A 17789-nucleotide genomic window follows, 5' to 3' on the forward strand; every position below is an offset into this window, starting at 1 on the left:
CCTTGCAATTTGGCCCTCCGGTTCCTTGAACCGAAGGAGCCATTGCAAGGAGGAATGGTCAGTTTGAACCAAAAATTTCCGCCCGTACAGGTACGGGTGGAAATGGTTCATGGCAGCCAGCATAGCCAATAGTTCCTTGCGGGTGACGCAATAATTTCGCTCGGGCCTAATCAAGGCCCGACTATAATAAGCAATCACTCTCTCCACGCCCTCCTGTGTCTGCGACAAAACTGCACCCAATCCTTCCTGGCTTGCATCCGTGTCCAGGGTAAAGGTCCCGTCACTAGTGGGGTTAGCTAGAATGGGTGCGGATGTCAAACACCCCTTCAATTTTAGGAAGGCCTCTTGGCACTCCCTTGTCCAATTAAATCGCGTCCCCTTCTCTGTAAGCCGGTGAAGGGGCCGGGCCAACTCCGCAAATTTCGCCACAAAGCGCCGGTAGTAGGAGCAGAGTCTCAAAAATCCCCGCACCTCCTTGATGGTACGTGGTGCGGGCCACTCCTCTACCGCTGTAATTTTGCCTGGGTCTGTTTTCACCCCCTCGCGACCGATAACGTGACCTAGATAGGCCACCTCTCTTGCAAACAAAATGCACTTACTCGGACTCAGCTTCAACTCTGCCTGTCTGAGGCACCCAAACACCTGGTCCAAATTAGCTATAGCCTGGGGGAATGTCTTGGCATGTACTAGGACGTCATCCAGGTATACCAGGCAGGACTGCCATGGCATGCCGCCTAGCACATGTTCCATTAATCGCTCAAAGGTGGCGGGGGCGTTACACAAACCAAACGGCATCACAGTGAACTGATACAGCCCCTTACCTGTGGAAAATGCCGTTTTCTCCTTCCCTGCCCTATCCATCTCCACCTGCCAATACCCACTCTTGAGGTCCAAAGTTGAGAACCAATTTGAGCCCGCAACGGCATCGAGGGTATCGTCAATTCTTGGCAGGGGATATGAGTCCTTGAGTGTCACGTTGTTTAGCTGGCGATAGTCCACGCAGAAACGCGTGGTCCCACCTTTCTTTTGACCAGCACAACGGGTGACATCCAGGGACTTCCCGAGGGCTCGATGACGCCTGCATCGAGCATTTTTTCTACCTGCTCGTCAGCTTCCTCCCTCTTGCTCCAAAGGAGCCGTCGGGTGGGCTGACGAATAGGCCGGGCCTCACCGGTGTGGATCTGATGTTTCACCAGGCCCGTACGTCCAATATCCTCGGGGGACAAGGAGAAGATATCCAAATGGGATCCAATTAATTTGTGTAAGGCCTCCCTCTGGGTACCTCCAAACTCTACGCTACTTCGATTTACCATCTCGCAAATGGGATCGGGCCAATTCCTAGTACTTATTGAAGGCTCCCCCTGGGGCCGGCTCGGCTGGACGTTCTCGACGCTCACTAACGCGACTTCTTTAACTTGGGTGCAGCCAGATACCTTCGTGCCCCTCACTATAGTGCGTGGTTCTGTGCTAATATTAATTACTCGGACGGCCACCACCGGCCCGTCCGTTTTTACAAGGGTGCGGCCTACGATTAAGCCAGGTATGGATTGCGCTGCCACCGGTTCGACCAGGCCGCAGGACTCCTGCCAGGTTGGGCGAGCTGACCACCGGGCCGGCACTATGGCCTCGGCCCTCGGAGGGATGGTCACGGCCTCAGAAGCCTCCAGCTCAGTCCTCTCGCGGCCGTGCTCACCCCCTCCAATGGTAGCTCTTCCACTCCCACTTGCAGGATCCCCCAGCACAAGTCGATTTTACAACCGCTGGCAGTCAACAAATCCACCCTATTAAGCATGGGTCGCACACCTCCGCCACCCAAACCTCTATCTCGCTCTTTACCGACCCCAACTTGAGGGTCACAAAACCACGCCCTATGCTGGGTGCCGTTACCCCGGTAGCCAGCTGCAAACTATGATTTCCCAGACGCTGGATTTTATCCCAGCCGTCTGCACTCGAATTAAGGATCACAGGGCTGATGATCGTGGCGCTAGCCCCTGTGTCCACTACGGCGTCTACCCCCACGCCGGCAATTTTGCACCGAATTGTGAGGCTACCTGTTCCAATTTGGCCACAATGAATGACCTGTCGTGTCAATGAGGGCTCTTCTCCATCCCCTGTCTGAGGTCGGCTAGGCCGATCTATACGGGGCGGAGTTGAGGGCATCGGCTGTCGGGGAGCGTCCCGGCGTGGAGCGCGACACACCCACGCACGGTGACCCAGCCGAGCACAATTATAGCACCTCACCTGGTAAGGTGCTTGCCTCCGGTATTCCAAATTTCCCCCCCTGAATGTCCGAATTGGCGTACTTTGTCGTGGCCCACCGGGTGCCACCGCCGGGGCCGTCTGCCATGGTCCAGGTCCCGCCAGACGCCGGTCCACCAGCCTCCAGACCATGCTCTCCAGGTCAGGGCCCCCTTCGGGGGCGGACCCCCTAGGGGGGCCGCCACCCGTCACAGGCCCTACCTGACGCACCGCCACTGCGTGGTGCTCGCCTCCCCGGGCCAGGGGCCTCGCTGCTTCCCAACGGGCTGCAGCGACGGCCGCCTGGCTCAAGGTCTGCGGGCGACACATGGTGAGCTGTTGTCGGAGCTCCGGATCCGGAAAAGCCTGGATAAAGTGATCCAGCGCCAGGCTTTCCTGGGAACTCGCTGCCATGTCCGCATGTGCGATTCCTACTGCGAGGCGAATGTCATGGGCAAGTTCCCCGATGGTCTCCTGGGGCTTGCGTTTTCGCTGAGCAAGCTGAGCTTTAACAAGCTCGCTTTGCTGTTCAATGCTGAAACGATTAATTAGGACTGCGCGGAGGGCTGGCAGGGTGAGAGCACCCGGTGGTAAAGCTGACAACACCTCCGCCGCCGCGCCGTGCAGTGCCCCCACAAGGTGTACTCCACCTTCGTCTGGATTCCAACCGTTACCTCTACATACATATTCAAACCGCGCCAGGTACGCCCTCAGATCACTCTTGCCGTCATACGGCGCAAGTGGGACCTTGTGGGTGCCCCGTGCGTCGCTCCTTGCGGGGTTAGCGCGGGGCCGAACCGTTCGGGCCCCCACAGTACACTATTCCCGGGGGGCTCTCGTGCATCCCCCGTCCCTCTGAACACTGCCCCTGTCGGTGTCGATGCCTGGGTCGCCCCTCCGCAACCCGCTACCCACTCCATACCCGCACACCCTTGCTCACCAATACCTCTCGCACTCCCAATGGTCGGCCATCCTTGCACACACCCTCTTTCCACGCACTCTGCACCTGTCGCACACCTCACCAGCGGCATCTCACGAACGCCCGGGTCTAGACCAACACCCAAGCTCGCTGAATCTCCCCTCACACCATATACATTTCCGAGCATATCGCCACTCACCTCGGCGCCTCTTCTCCTTCGCTCCTCCTCCGCCACCTGCAAACTCTTTATTTGGTCGGTAAGCACATCATCACGCTGTGAGCACAGACCTTGCAACAATTCCATCACCTCCTCCTTTATCTCTTTCTTAGTCTCCCTCCGTCTCTTTTTAATTTCACTTACCCCCTCTTCCACTTCCTCTAGCTTCTGCTTCACCTCCTTTATTTCCCGGTGCGCCCCTTCAATTTCTTCCTCTAAGGCCACCTTGGTCGTTTCTATGTGCGTCCTGACTTCCCGTTCTTTCGTCTCCATTGCCTCTACCACCTCCTCTAACCTCTTCGTCAGTCCCTCATGTACCGTCTGACATTCCTTCTTCGTTGCTATTAATTCTTTCTTTATTTCCTTCTGGGTCGCTTTCAACCCTCCTATCACCACCGTGTTCTTTTCCACCTGCTCCCCAAGCTCCTTTTGTCCCACCGTCAGCTGCTCTACTCCTCGCGTCAGATCCTCTATGCCCCCCTGTAACCTAGCCGTGCTGTTCCTCACCTCTTTCTCCATGCGCTCCTCACCCCGCCTTACCTCGTCGCGCACCCCCACGACCTCTTCGCTCACTCCGCGCCTTATATCCTCCCCCATCTCTCCCATCTCTTTGGTAGATGCCGCCCTCATCTGCTCCAAATCCCCCTTGTGGGTGTCCAATTTGGTTTCTAGCCCGATTTTTACTTCCTCTATCTGTTCCCCCATTTGTTTGACTTCCCGGGCGGATTGCTCCCCCATCTCCCTCAATTTGCCTCCCATCTTGTCTTCTAGCCCTGTTAACCCATTCTTCACCCCTTCCATCTGGTTCTCCTGGGCGGCCATTCTATTTTCCAACCCCGTTAACCCATCCTTCATTTCCCCGATTTGGTTACCCACGTCCTCCAGTTGGCCCCCCAATTTACCTTCCAGCCCTTCCAACCTGTTGTCTAACCCCTCAAATTTATTGTCTAACCCCTCAAATTTATTGTCTAACCCCTCAAATTTATTGTCTAACCCCTCTATTTTGCTTCCTAGGTCGTTTCTCAATTCCCCGATTTGGTTTCCCAATTGTTCACTGGTACCCCTTGCTTCATCCCTCATTTTATCCATCTTTGCATCCAGTTGGGTCAGGAATAATCTGAAGTCAAACCCGATTGGCACAGCAGCCCCAGCTGCCACCGCGGGCTCGGCCTCCGCGGCGCCGCCATTTTGTGCTGCCGCGACCACGTGCGAGGCGCCGCCATCTTGTGCGCCTGCAACCCCCGCTACCGCACCCTCATTGCTCTCCTCCTCCCTGGGGTCCTGGGTTGCCTCTAACCCCTCTTCTACCTCCCCTACCGGCATCCGTTCGCCTTGACTATCCATGGCACGATTTTAATTTGAGTGTTAAACAAAATTTTGGCCACTCGTAATTTCGACCAAATTTTCTCGATGGATTAAAATTTGGTTCGGGCTTCAATTCCCACTCCCCGACACCAATTGTTACGGATCTTAGAGACGCCACTCCCCTTAGCAAGGGGGGGGGGGGTTAATCCCCTTGGCCTGTTAAGCTGGCCGTCTCTGGTCCTGGTACTTATAACGCTCTTTTGCGGGGTGAAATTGGTCAGGGTTATTGGTCAAGGTGTTCTCCCGAATACCTTTACCAATCCCTCCGCAAAACAGGGAGACAAGTACCGCTCGAACCACGGACAAGATGGTATTTGCCGAGCGGTTTAACAATCCGCAGCTTGAGCCATTAACAAAGGACTAACCCGACTCTGAGCGTTTGGCCAAAATCGCGCCACAGGTATTCAATGGAAAGAAGGGACTAAAGCGATCGGGGGAAAGAAGAAACCAAAGTAAAGGAATACCAGATATTTATTTAGTGGGGCAACTTAGCATAACAATTGTGCATTTTGTGAGGAAAGCACCAAATTTGGCACACTAGTAGACTATCATATTGTTGCGGATATGGGACTTGGCCTCAATATCCGCTTGTAAATACTCCCCTATTTCCCCAATACTCCCCAACTATCCCCAATCCCCCATTCCCTAGTCCCATTGCCTGTAAATAACACTCTGTAGAACCGACCTTCCCCTTTTTCCCCCCATTAAATGTCGTGCCCAGGTCCACCGCATCTCACGTAGACAACTTTCGGACATCTTGCTAGTTATTCTTAGTCTATGTCAGTTAAGGACTCGTTTCCATTAATTCTGACTCTTCGTTGCACCAGAATGTGATTATATGGCACCAGTAGTGAGTTTAGGACCTTCCCATACCTCCTCCCATCTTCTTCCCCAAACAACAACTACAACAACAACTACAACAACAACTACAACAACTACAACAACGGCGCGCGCGGGGAGTGTGCGTCCTCACTCCGGCTCGGTTAGCCGCCATTACCCATGTGCGCCGACGGGGTTACCACGAAGGGGCTGCCTGTCGGCCCCTCGTCAAGGGCGGAGCCGGTAACCCCCGCACCCAATGAGAAGCAACGGGCCGATTCCATCTGGGGCGGAGCTAACGAGCCGAGGGCGTGTCACTCCCCGCCGGATATACGCAGCCACTTACCGGACGTGAGGTCAGATGCGCCTGAACCACGGAGAGCAAAGGACGCCACCCCCAGCGCGACGATACCTCCCCGCATCTTTGGACCGGACCGGGTCGATTCTGCCTTGAGCCAAGAGTGCACCTTGAGCCATCGACTGCCCGCTTTCCTTGCCATCAATCCCCGTGTGAGTCAGTTTTGTCCTGTTTATCTGTGGTCTGTCGGGAATAAGATAAGTGTGTCTAAGTGCCTATCTTTCTATGCTGTCCCTCTTGTAGTTGTAATCTGACCTTCCGCCCTAATATAACCTCCTCCGGAGGTCTTGAGAACTGAACCCTTGGTGTCGTGTCATTTTACCCAGCCGTTGTGTCCTTTTCCTCAATTGATTTAGCGTAGCGCGACTCGGCAACGTTCGAGTATAATCGGGTAACTTGTGCGGACACGGCGGCCATTCCGCTCGGCCCACCACAACATCAAAGTCGTGTCTGTAACAATTGGTGTCAGGAGTGGGATTGGACCCGGAGCGCGTTTACGCGCTCGAAATTATAACAGCGAAATTTGATTGTTTGTGTTTTACAAAATATAAAAACCCGAATTTTGAAAGTCGCGCTATGGCGGATCAAGACAGCTGGGGTCCGGTAGGGGAGAGTGAGGCAGGGTCGGTCCAGGACCAAATTGAGGGACATGAGGGACAGGAGGAGAGCGAAGCAGCGAGGGTAGCAGACGCACAAAATAGCGTCGTTGTGCCCGACATTGCGGGAGCGCAAAATGGCGCCTCGCTGGTCACCGCGACCGTGGCAGCGCCCCTGGTGGATTCGAACCTTTTCCTCCTGCAAATGAGGGCCCTTATGGAACGAATGGGAGACCAAATTGTGGGAATGAGGGCTCAGGGTGAGCGATTGGAGGGCCAAATGGGGGTAATGGGAAACGAAATGGGGGTAATGAGGGACGAAGCGAGGGGTACCGGAGAGGGGTTAGACAATAATTTTAAGGGATTAGACGAGAAATTTGGGAAATTAGACAATAGATTAGGGGAAATACAGGAGGGGTTAATGGGGGTAGAAAACAGAATGGCCGCTCAAGAGAATCAAATGGAAGGGATGCAAAAGGGGTTAGAGGGGTTAGAAAACAGGATGGAAGGCAAATTGAGGGACATGAGGGACCAAGCGGAAAGGGAAGTTAACCAAATGGGGCAGCAGATAGAGGGGGTCAGAATGGGGGTAGAAACCAAACTGGATGCTCACAGGGAGGAAATGGAGCAGATGAGGGTGGCATCTGGACAGGAGATGCAAGTGATGGGAGAAGAGATCAGAAGAGGTGTGAATGAGGAGGTCGGAGGAGTGCGCGAGGAGGTGAGGCACTGTGAGGAGCACATGGAGAAGGAGGTGAGAAAGGGGACTGTAAAGTTACAAGGGGGCATAGAGGACCTGACGCAGGAGGTAGAACAGCTGACGGAGGGACAAAAAGAAGTAACGGAGCAGGTTCAAAGGAACACTGCGGTATTAGGAGGGTTGAAAGCGACACAGAAAGAACTAAAAGATGACTTGATAGCGACGAAGAGGGAATGTCAGATGGTACGTGAGGGACTGACAACGAGGTTGGACGAGGTGATAGAGGTAATGGAGACGAAGGACCGGCAGGTGAGGACGCACATGGAAACGGTCAAGGTAGCCTTGGAGGACGAGCTTGAGGAGACGTACCGGGGAATAAAAGAGGTGAAGCAGAAATTAGAAGAAGTGGAAGAAGGGGTGAGCGAAATTAAGAAGCGACGGAGAGGGGATAACAAAGAGATAAAAGAGGAAGTAAAAGAATTGGTCCAAAGTCTGTGTTTGGATCGTGATGATGTGCTCATTAACCGGATGAGGGATTCGCAGGTGATGGAGGAGAAGCGAAGAGGAAGAGGACCCGGTGTAAGTGGTGACCAATATGGTCGTGCGTATGATGCGCCAGGTGATTTAAGAAGCTTGGGGGTCGAGATGGACCCGGGTGTTCGTGAGAGGCCGTTGGTGAAGTGTGCGACAGGTCTGGTGTGCGAAAAAGGAGGTGTGCGAGAAAGTCCGACTCTGGGGTGTGTGAGGAAAAAGTGCGTGCCAAGGAGTGAGGGTGCTGGCGAGAGTGAGTCGGTCGTACCGCGTGTGCGAGGGGGCACATGGAAGCGCGGTGTGGTAAGTGTTACAGAGGGTGTGACGGGAGAGTGTGCGCGAGAAAGGTGTGTGACGGACAGGTGCATGGGGAAAGAGTGCGCTGTCAAAGGCAAGGAAGAATGCACGCCTGTGGTGAGTGTTACAGAGGGTGTGATGGGAGAGTGTGCGCGAGAAAGGTGTGTAACGGACAGGTGCATGAGGAAAGAGTGCGCTGTCAAGAGTAAGGGTGAGTGCGCTGTCAAGAATGGAGGTGAGAGTAGTGAGAGTGACAAGGAGCGTGAGTTGGTTGACAGGTGAGAAAGGAAGCACACCTGGAATGGTAGAGCGTGAGTGGGAATGCACGCTGGAGTTGGTGGTGAGGCACGTGGTTGGGTGTGCGAATGAGAGCACACCTGTGATTGTCACAGAGGAGGTGACCGAGGAGGGGGCGCGAAGAGGTGTATTGGTGAGGTGTGCGAGCGACGAATGTGTGCCAAGGTGTTCGGTGGTCAGGTGTGTGACCAAGTCGGTAAGCGGAATGAGTGTACCGAGGTGTGTAAGGAAAGGTACGACGAGGAGCATGGAAACGGCTGCATGTATGAGCAAGAAAGGGGTAGCGTATGCGTGTAAGAATCCAGGTGAAGCATCGACGGTAACCAGGTTAGAGGTTAGGTCGACTTTTAGCCGAAGCGGGCCCTCGGTGCGTGCTGGGCCTCGCTTTGAACGGCCGCGTCCGTGCTCCACTAGGCGGAGCGGGCAGCCCGATAGAAAGGGTCGTCATGGCGACCACTTTTTGTTGAGGCAGTCCGGCAGGTCGAGATCGGGACATTGGATGGCTCCACGCCGAGATGGTGCGTGGGATCTCGGCCCGGGTAAGCCCCCGTCCCTGCACCGAGTGCCGGACGCATCCAGCCGCTGGCACAGAACAACCCGCATTCATGGCTTGGCTTTACGAAGCCGGGCTTTGGACAGGAATTGGCGCACCGAGAGGCATTAGTGAGTAGACTGGGTGATGAGGTTAGTGTTTTGGACCCAAAATTAGAGAAAAACAAAATTTGATGATTGGCAAGGGATTGGCAGTAGTGATTGGCAGATGATGAGTAGTGATTGGCAAATTTTTAATTTGTTGAAATTTGATGTGCAAAATTGGTAGTGAGCGATAGGCCCGGTGGGTAAGGGTGGCATCCCTGCCACCCTTCCCATAGTGGGGGCAAAGGAGCAATAGCTTATGGGGTTGATGGCAGTGAAAACTAGCCCGGGTGGGTTAGGTTATATTGATAGGGATCTAGCGAAGATGACATTAGGTAACGTTAAGTTTAGTTAGTGACTGATACCTGTAGTGGGGACGCAGGTAGTTTAGTGTGGATGATAATGACGTGGGAGCGCAATAGTTTAAAGGGACGACTGGGAAGCGCAAGTTTCAGAGGGGAGTAGTTAGAGGAGATGATGCCGTGTGGGTGAGAATTGAACAGGTGTGATTGCACAGGTGTGCAACTGGACAGGTGTGTGGAGCAGTGTATGAGTAGTGAGTGTTGTGGATCAGCGCGAATGCGCTTGGGGAGAGAAGGGTGCAGGTGGCACCAGGTGTGAGAGCACAGGTGTGCAAGTACAGGTGTGTGGAGAGAGTTGGAGTAAGTGGTACGGAGTGGTGTGCATGGTGCGAAGGTGTGGATGGGGGAAGAGTGGACCCCTTTCACGAGTACCCGGGGCGGGTAGTGTAAGTGTTAGGTAGAGGGTATAGGTAAATTGTGGTTGGATATTGGCATTTGTGGTGCGGTTGCAGAATGGTGTTGTGGATGGGTGCATTAGTGTTGTGGAAATGGCTGGGCGTGTAGCCTGTTAGTGTGTGTAGTTGGTTGGGCACTCCACCACTGTGAGGATGTCGGCCAGGTGAGGCCGCAGGTGGGCTCTGGGAGCCGGTAGAGTTGTGGATGGGGCCCGAGGATCCGGAGGACGGACCCGGGTAGCCCAGTGCCAGAGAGGGCACCGAGTGGGGAGAGCGCCAGAGGGCCTTCCCCAGGTAGTTAGGTTAGGGTGAGGAGCAGGTAAGCTCGGAGGCAACTGCAGTGGTGGAGGTGTGCAGGTGGGTAGACCCGCTGGGAGAGGTACACGCCACAGCCCAGAAATTGTGCGAGGGCACCGGGAGATGAATCGGGGGAGTGAGACCCCAAATTGAAAAGCACCACAGTTTGGTCAATGGGCATTGGTTTTTAGAACCCATAGTGTAAGAGGGCCAATGGTTTGGCAGGAGAAAGACCCCGGGTAGTGTTAAGTTGTTAAAGTCATTTAGGAAATAGTTAGGATTGATGAACCTGTCGCACCATACGCAGCCACTTGCCTGTGGTGATGATGATGACTCCACACCTGTGTTTTCTTTGTTTGTGTTGCAGAAATGAGAATTGCTGTGAGGATTTGTGAGACGCATCACGACGTGGATGAGACATTGGGGTGATTCCATCTCTCCCTCCCTAGGAGGGACTGATGATGAATTGGTGATAGCAAATTATGATGTTGAGTTGGAGATGGCAAATTTCGATGAGAGTTGAAAATGGCAAATTTGATTGGTTAGGAGGGAGAGAAGACGAATTTGGTTTATGGGAGGAACGGGGAAGACAGTAGGGACGTTTGTTGATTTGTAAAGTAGATGTTTATGGGTAGTGTTGTATTTTGTGGATACAGTAAGGGGTAAGGGAGGGGCCATGTAGGTTACCTGGTGGGGGGGGGCGTACGGTAGGAACGTACCTGTCTCACCTGGTTCCCATGTGCCCCCAGTGTGCATCATCTTATATTGCGTGCACTTTTGCGCCCTTACCACCTTACTCACTTGTCTGCTTCTTTTGTCTCCCACCTCCGAGGATCTGGCTTTGGGGCAGAGAGAGAGAGGAGAGAGAGGTGCTGGCTTCGCAGTTGTGGGCCTGCACTTTCGCTGCTTGCTGCTTGGATCGATACACCATATGGACCGCAATGTTTGTGGCCACCCACAATGGACCGCAGTTCTTTTGCGGCCAAGCACCACCCATGGATGGACCTATGGGTCAACGTGGCACCTATGCCATACAAGGTGAACCACTAACAGTTGGCCCCCTGACGGCCACAATAGAGAAATGGACGCGGTTGGCGCCTTTCTTTATTTTTTTGAAAGAAGCCAGAAGGCCACGTGCACCACACGAAGAGCAAGAGACACCTGCAGGGTTAGGGGTTGTTGAATTTATTTTTATTCATTGAACAATGGTGACTGCACCGGATGGTGCTGACTGTGTGATGGGGTGGTGCTTTTGGTGCTGGGAAGGGGTGCTCTGCACATTATTAAAGGCCGTAGGCCACAGAGCACTCGTGGGTTGGTGTATCGATGCTGGCATGCGTGCTCTCTCTATGCATAACATCTGCATGTGTTCCTCCAAAAACAGGTCCTGGATCGTAGTGTAAATAGCAGCGTAGTCTTGTAAATAATGCTCCCTACCGGCTGTATGTTTAGTTTGCGAATTCTTTCCGCAATTCGGTTATCCTGTGGGTGTGTTTCTGTGAGGAGAAGGGTGCAACGTCGCAGGGGGACATATTTACTCATTTGTGAACATCTGTAAAACTGTCGCACTCAGGGTAGAGTTAATAGTAGAGGGAACTACATCTGAGTGCCACACTAAAGTAGGTAAAAATTTATCGGGTCGGGACGCCCCGAGGGTAGAGAAGGGTGCAATGTTGCGGATATGGGACTTGGCCTCAATATCCGCTTGTTAATACTCCCCTATTTCCCCAATACTCCCCAACTATCCCCAATCCCCCATTCCCTAGTCCCATTGCCTGTAAATAACACTCTGTAGAACCGACCTTCCCCTTTTTCCCCCCATTAAATGTCGTGCCCAGGTCCACCGCGTCTCACGTAGACAACTTTCGGACATCTTGCTAGTTATTCTTAGTCTATGTCAGTTAAGGACTCGTTTCCATTAATTCTGACTCTTCGTTGCACCAGAATGTGATTATATGGCACCAGTAGTGAGTTTAGGACCTTCCCATACCTCCTCCCATCTTCTTCCCCAAACAACAACTACAACAACAACTACAACAACAACTACAACAACAACAACAACTACAACAACGGCGCGCGCGGGGAGTGTGCGTCCTCACTCCGGCTCGGTTAGCCGCCATTACCCATGTGCGCCGACGGGGTTACCACGAAGGGGCTGCCTGTCGGCCCCTCGTCAAGGGCGGAGCCGGTAACCCCTGCACCCAATGAGAAGCAACGGGCCGATTCCATCTGGGGCGGAGCTAACGAGCCGAGGGCGTGTCACTCCCCGCCGGATATACGCAGCCACTTACCGGACGTGAGGTCAGATGCGCCTGAACCACGGAGAGCAAAGGACGCCACCCCCAGCGCGACGATACCTCCCCGCATCTTTGGACCGGACCGGGTCGATTCTGCCTTGAGCCAAGAGTGCACCTTGAGCCATCGACTGCCCGCTTTCCTTGCCATCAATCCCCGTGTGAGTCAGTTTTGTCCTGTTTATCTGTGGTCTGTCGGGAATAAGATAAGTGTGTCTAAGTGCCTATCTTTCTATGCTGTCCCTCTTGTAGTTGTAATCTGACCTTCCGCCCTAATATAACCTCCTCCGGAGGTCTTGAGAACTGAACCCTTGGTGTCGTGTCATTTTACCCAGCCGTTGTGTCCTTTTCCTCAATTGATTTAGCGTAGCGCGACTCGGCAACGTTCGAGTATAATCGGGTAACTTGTGCGGACACGGCGGCCATTCCGCTCGGCCCACCATAACATCAAAGTCGTGTCTGTAACAATATTATGAAAAGATCTGGAAATTTGGCCATCTCAGATTCAGAGATTTGATATTTGCAAGATTTCGATTCGTTTGGGATCGAAGAGAACACCTTCTTCATCTTCTGTACAGTGAGGTTGCCAGCCCTGAATTCTCTGGCTACATCTGGGTGTTTCATTGGGAGTGCAACCATGTCCCTCAGGTGAACAGGGACCCACCTGGCATAGTGTGTGTGGTCTAAGGCATGGAACCATGGGACCAGTTCCGTCAGGGCATCAAGGTACATCGTGAATGAAGCCTGCCGCAGAGAACGCACGTAGACCAGTACCAACATCTCTAGTTCCAGCACAGTTGCCCAGTACTGAAAGTTGGGAATGTCTTCTCCTCTCTGGTGACACCAGTCTTCGAACTCAGGCAGGTCTTCTGCATCATCAGCATATGTCATACAGTGGTGTTCATACGTACGGTGTTGCAGGATGTGCAGTGCCGCTGCAGTGATTTGATGAGCTCTTCTTGTGCGGGTGACGTGGGCAGCTCGCAGGAAGGAGTCGGCCGTCCCTGGCGTTGCAATCTCAGCTTGCAAATCTGCAAAATCCGCAAATCTTGCAAAATCAAATCTCTGAATCTGAGATGGCCCAATATCCAGATCTTTTCATAATATGATAGTCTACTAGTGTGCCAAATTTGGTGCTTTCCTCACAAAATGCACAATTGTTATGCTATATTTAGCTTAGCTGCCGGACTAATTAACTATGTACAAAACCAAAGAAGAAAAAGGAACGAAGTAATATACAGAATAATAAGAAAAAGAAGATACACAGGGCAGCCTTAAACAGTCTTATATTACCAACGCCCAGGACAGACAACAGACTGACATGAAAGGGGAATAGCAGGCACGAATGACTGGACGAAGGAGAAGGGTCCAATTGGGATAGCTGGGCTGGAAGGTTCAGGTAGAAGGCACAGCAAGGAGGTCCGCTCCAGGTCCACGCTCCGGGCTGGAAGCGAACAGCCGGCGGCAGCTTCACGTATTCGGTTTCACACACGGTCGGACAATGTCAATTGACTACTGTATTGTTGTCGCCGTCACGGACCCACTCTTCTGCCTCACGATCCAGCGGTATGCTCGCCTGGTACCTCCCTCATCTGCCGGATCACGTCTCTCTCTGCCTTCTCTGTAAAAAGGCTTCGCGCTCGTGCTTATATTACCCGTGTTGGAATCAATGCGCGCTTCATAGAGCCACGCCCGCGATGGTACCTCGCCAGCCCTGGTTGGTCGGTAGGGGGCTCGCTGACTCCACCTCTGATGACGAGTCGACGTGCCACACCTTGTTCTGGCGGCTCCGCCCCCTTCCTCCTCGGCTTGACCGCATGGCTAATGGCGGCGTGGTGCCAGTAAACAGCCCAGTGCAACGGCGGCGAACGCTGTTGGCAAGCGAGGTACCACAATTTGAAGAGGGAGAGCAAAATGACTGAAAGGGGCCTATCTTATTTGATTAATGCAACGCAGATTCAACTATTGGGAACAGATCCTTAACTGAAACACATAATAATGAAATAACTACGGAGAGGTCCTATGGCTCGCTAAATGTTGTACATGGACCTAACTAGGGTGCGATTTTAACAAGCCAATTGATGGGGATATTTACAGGGGAACATTTATAAGGGAAACATTTACTAAAATTTACTAGTGAAGGTTCTAAAAACCGTAACTATATATATATATATATATATATATATATACATACATACATACATACATACATACATATATATACAGACTTGGCATTTAATATGGAATATTTTTTTTGGGGAGTGAACTTACTTTTCAAGATGACTTAGTACCAAAAGTTCATTGGAATTATGTTGAAATTTTTCTAGATTTTGTTAATGTGACCTTTAAAAGAAACAAAAACCACATTTGACATTTCGAAACAAATAAATTGATCCTTGAAAGTGATGTAAACTGATATCGAACTCAATTCATGGACAGTACTGTGTTAAACTTCTGTGCGTTTTCCAGAAGTATCTCTTTAATTTGCACATTACCCAAAAATTATTTTAACAAAAACAAAAGTTAAATTACGACTGGGATTACGGACAGTAAAATTACAGTTCAGTACTTCGTGTAACCCCCACGAGCATTCAGGAGAGCACATGCACGTTGAGGCATGCTGTTCATGAGATTTGCCAAGGTTTGGACAGGAATCGCTTGCCATGCAGTGACAATAGCCTGCTGCAATTCACGCACAGAGGTCAGCTGCTGGTCCAAGTGGTCGATTTGACGCGTTAATTCTGCCCACAAGTTCTCTATCGGATTCATATCCGGGGACATGGCAGGCCACTCCATATGCTCTACACCACGGTCAGCAAGAAAGTGTTGGATCATGCGAGCACGATGAGGCCGTGCATCGTCATCTTGGAAGACAAAGTTTCCTCAAAAGGCTGCACGAGCAAATGGAAGCAATGTTTCTTCCAGAATGGCCCTGTACTTGAACTGGTTCAGGTTTCCATTCAGAACAACCAGGTCAGTTTTGCCCCCTGCATGAAAAGCAGCCCAAACGGTCACCCCACCACCTCCAGCTTGGACTCTTGGCACTATACAATCTTTGTTGTAGGCTTCATGCACTTGTCTGCGCACTCGGACGTGGCCATCTTTACGATAGACCAGAAATCTAGACTCGTCACTGAAGATCACGTGATTCCAGTGTCCTGGCTGCCATTGACGGTGCTCTCTGGCCCACTGCAATCGGCGCTGGCGGTGTTGTCTGGTCAGGCGTGGCTTTCTCAGGGGACGCCTGGCACCATAGCCTGCTTGAACCAGTCGTTGGTTGACTAGCCTTCTGGATACAGGCACATTTGTCAGTTGCTGCCACTCAGCCCTAAGCCGATTAGCTGACTTGGTACGGCCATTGCGGACTAACCGGTGCAGCTGGCGATCATCCCTCCTTGTGGTTCTGCGGGGACGTCCTGGCCTCAGTATTGGAGTATGGACACCCCTCTGAGCATTTCGTTTCAGGATCTTTGACACCTGACCTTGAGTGATGCCATACTGCCGAGCAATAGCACGCTGTTTCATGCCGTAATTTCGTAAAGCCACCACTCCATGACAAACAGCATTGTCGAGTTGACGGACCATCTCCAGAGGAAGCGGCAATAACTTTTGGAGACGTGCAGCAGTTGTTTTCCACTAATACAGAACGCAACAACCCTTGTATACCCGACTGTGAAGCCAATCATCAAATGCACCTGTCCGTACATTTTGCCACGCCACCTGTGATATAATCCTGTTGTTGACTTCTTGCTGCGACAGACAATCAGTGACATGGTTCTTTTACCAAATAAATCACCGAAGTGTAAAAGAAACTCACCAGATTGATATACTGAGTTAAGAAAGTAAACCGGTCAAGAAAAAAAAATAATTCCATATTAAATGCCAAGTCTGTATATATATTCTATATATATAGTATAGTGTATATATAGTCTGTATATATATATATATATATATATATATATATATATATATGATGGATCCGTTGACTTAGGACTCAAGACTCATGACAGAGAGAAAGAACAACTGATATATTTATTTGATTCGTCAAACACACAAGCTTGGTGGAGAGCAAAACACGTCGGACAGAAGCCCACATCAATGACCAACGTTCCAACAAGATGCTCTAAAATAATTTGGTCAAGCTCTCACTTTATAAAGGGAATATTGGGGTGTGGTTTTAGCTCTCAAGACAAAGAGAACGACCCAGTGGTCTCCTTGATTCGGCCGAGGTCATTCAAGAGTCAAACAACATGTTGACGACTTTCCAGAGTCCTGGTTTTTGGGGGGAAAGTTCAGCAGGTCGTAAAAAATGTCAAACATGAAAGTGATCTAACGCAGTCCCTTAAGGGGGACTGGGAAGATACGGTTTGGTCTTCACAGAGTGAAGGATTATACTATCAGGGCCTGGTTTTCACAAGACATATAACTTCTTATAACAAGCTTCCAAAGGAATATTTCGACAGTAAGAGAACATGCCATCACAGTAACTTAATTCTTTAACAGGAAATATAATGGATAAGGTTTACAAAGCAACATATACAAATTAGTTATTTTTGGTAATTGAGCAACATCTTTAGCCTAATACTGGGATAACAGGTTTCCAAAGAACATGAAAGTATTATGAGTATACAGAAATAAATCAAAAACAGAACATATACTTGTTTATACTTGGTAATTGGTAAACATTGAAAACACAAGGGGGGAGGGGGACATCAAAGCCCTATATATATATATATATATATATATATATATATATATATATATATATATGTATATATATATATACACACACACACACACACACACATATACATACACCTTTTCTAATTCTTGTACATTCTGCTTTCTCGGATCATTGTTGAGAAAGCTTTTCTTGTTATCCCATCACCCACCTCCAGGCCTGCCCGTCGTTCCTTATTGGGTGAATATGATCTTTCACCTTTGTACGAAGGGAAGCTGACTCCATTGGCCTCAAATGAGACTATAAATCTCTACAATATCATACCAAGCTTGTTGATCGGTGTCTCAAAGGTATTATCTGTTTATTTAATGAAGCTCCATAACCACAGGTTCCGAATCACTTCACATTTAATGTTCCGTCCCAAGGACTATGTACTCCGTAATGCGACACCTTCCCAGGACACAACTAGTTTCGCTTTTTTGTTGTTGCATCCGATTACTTCAGCTGTTACAATAAGCTACTATAGTATCGAGTAGACAGAAATCCGTTTGATGAAAGACCTTATTACCCTCCGCCACCAAAGGTGGATGCAGGTTATGTTTTCGCCCCTGTATGTTTGTTTGTCCGTTTGTGAACAAAATATCTCAAAAAGTTGTGGACGGATGCAGACGAAATTTGGCAGAGATGTAGCATATGTCACAAGGACGAAATTATTAGATTTTGGTGAAGATCCGGATTCGGATCCAGCTACTAGAATTTTTAAAGTGATTCTTCACCATTGGGAGAT

The 17789-nt window shown here is 50.8% G+C and overlaps 1 protein-coding gene across 1 annotated transcript in view; it reads left to right on the forward strand.

Annotated features, from left to right (window-relative positions):
- LOC137426676 (uncharacterized) overlaps positions 1-17789 on the forward strand; it is a 123430-nt gene that overhangs the window by 53052 nt on the left and 52589 nt on the right. The window contains exon 5 of the mRNA XM_068115450.2: positions 17220-17352. Coding sequence (XP_067971551.2) covers positions 17220-17352 — 133 coding nt within the window. The remainder of the gene's footprint in view (positions 1-17219; positions 17353-17789) is intronic.

Source organism: Myxine glutinosa, chromosome 5 (genome assembly GCF_964187855.1).
Source record: "Myxine glutinosa chromosome 5, kmMyxGlut1.1, whole genome shotgun sequence".
Classification (NCBI taxonomy): Eukaryota; Metazoa; Chordata; class Myxini; order Myxiniformes; family Myxinidae; genus Myxine; species Myxine glutinosa.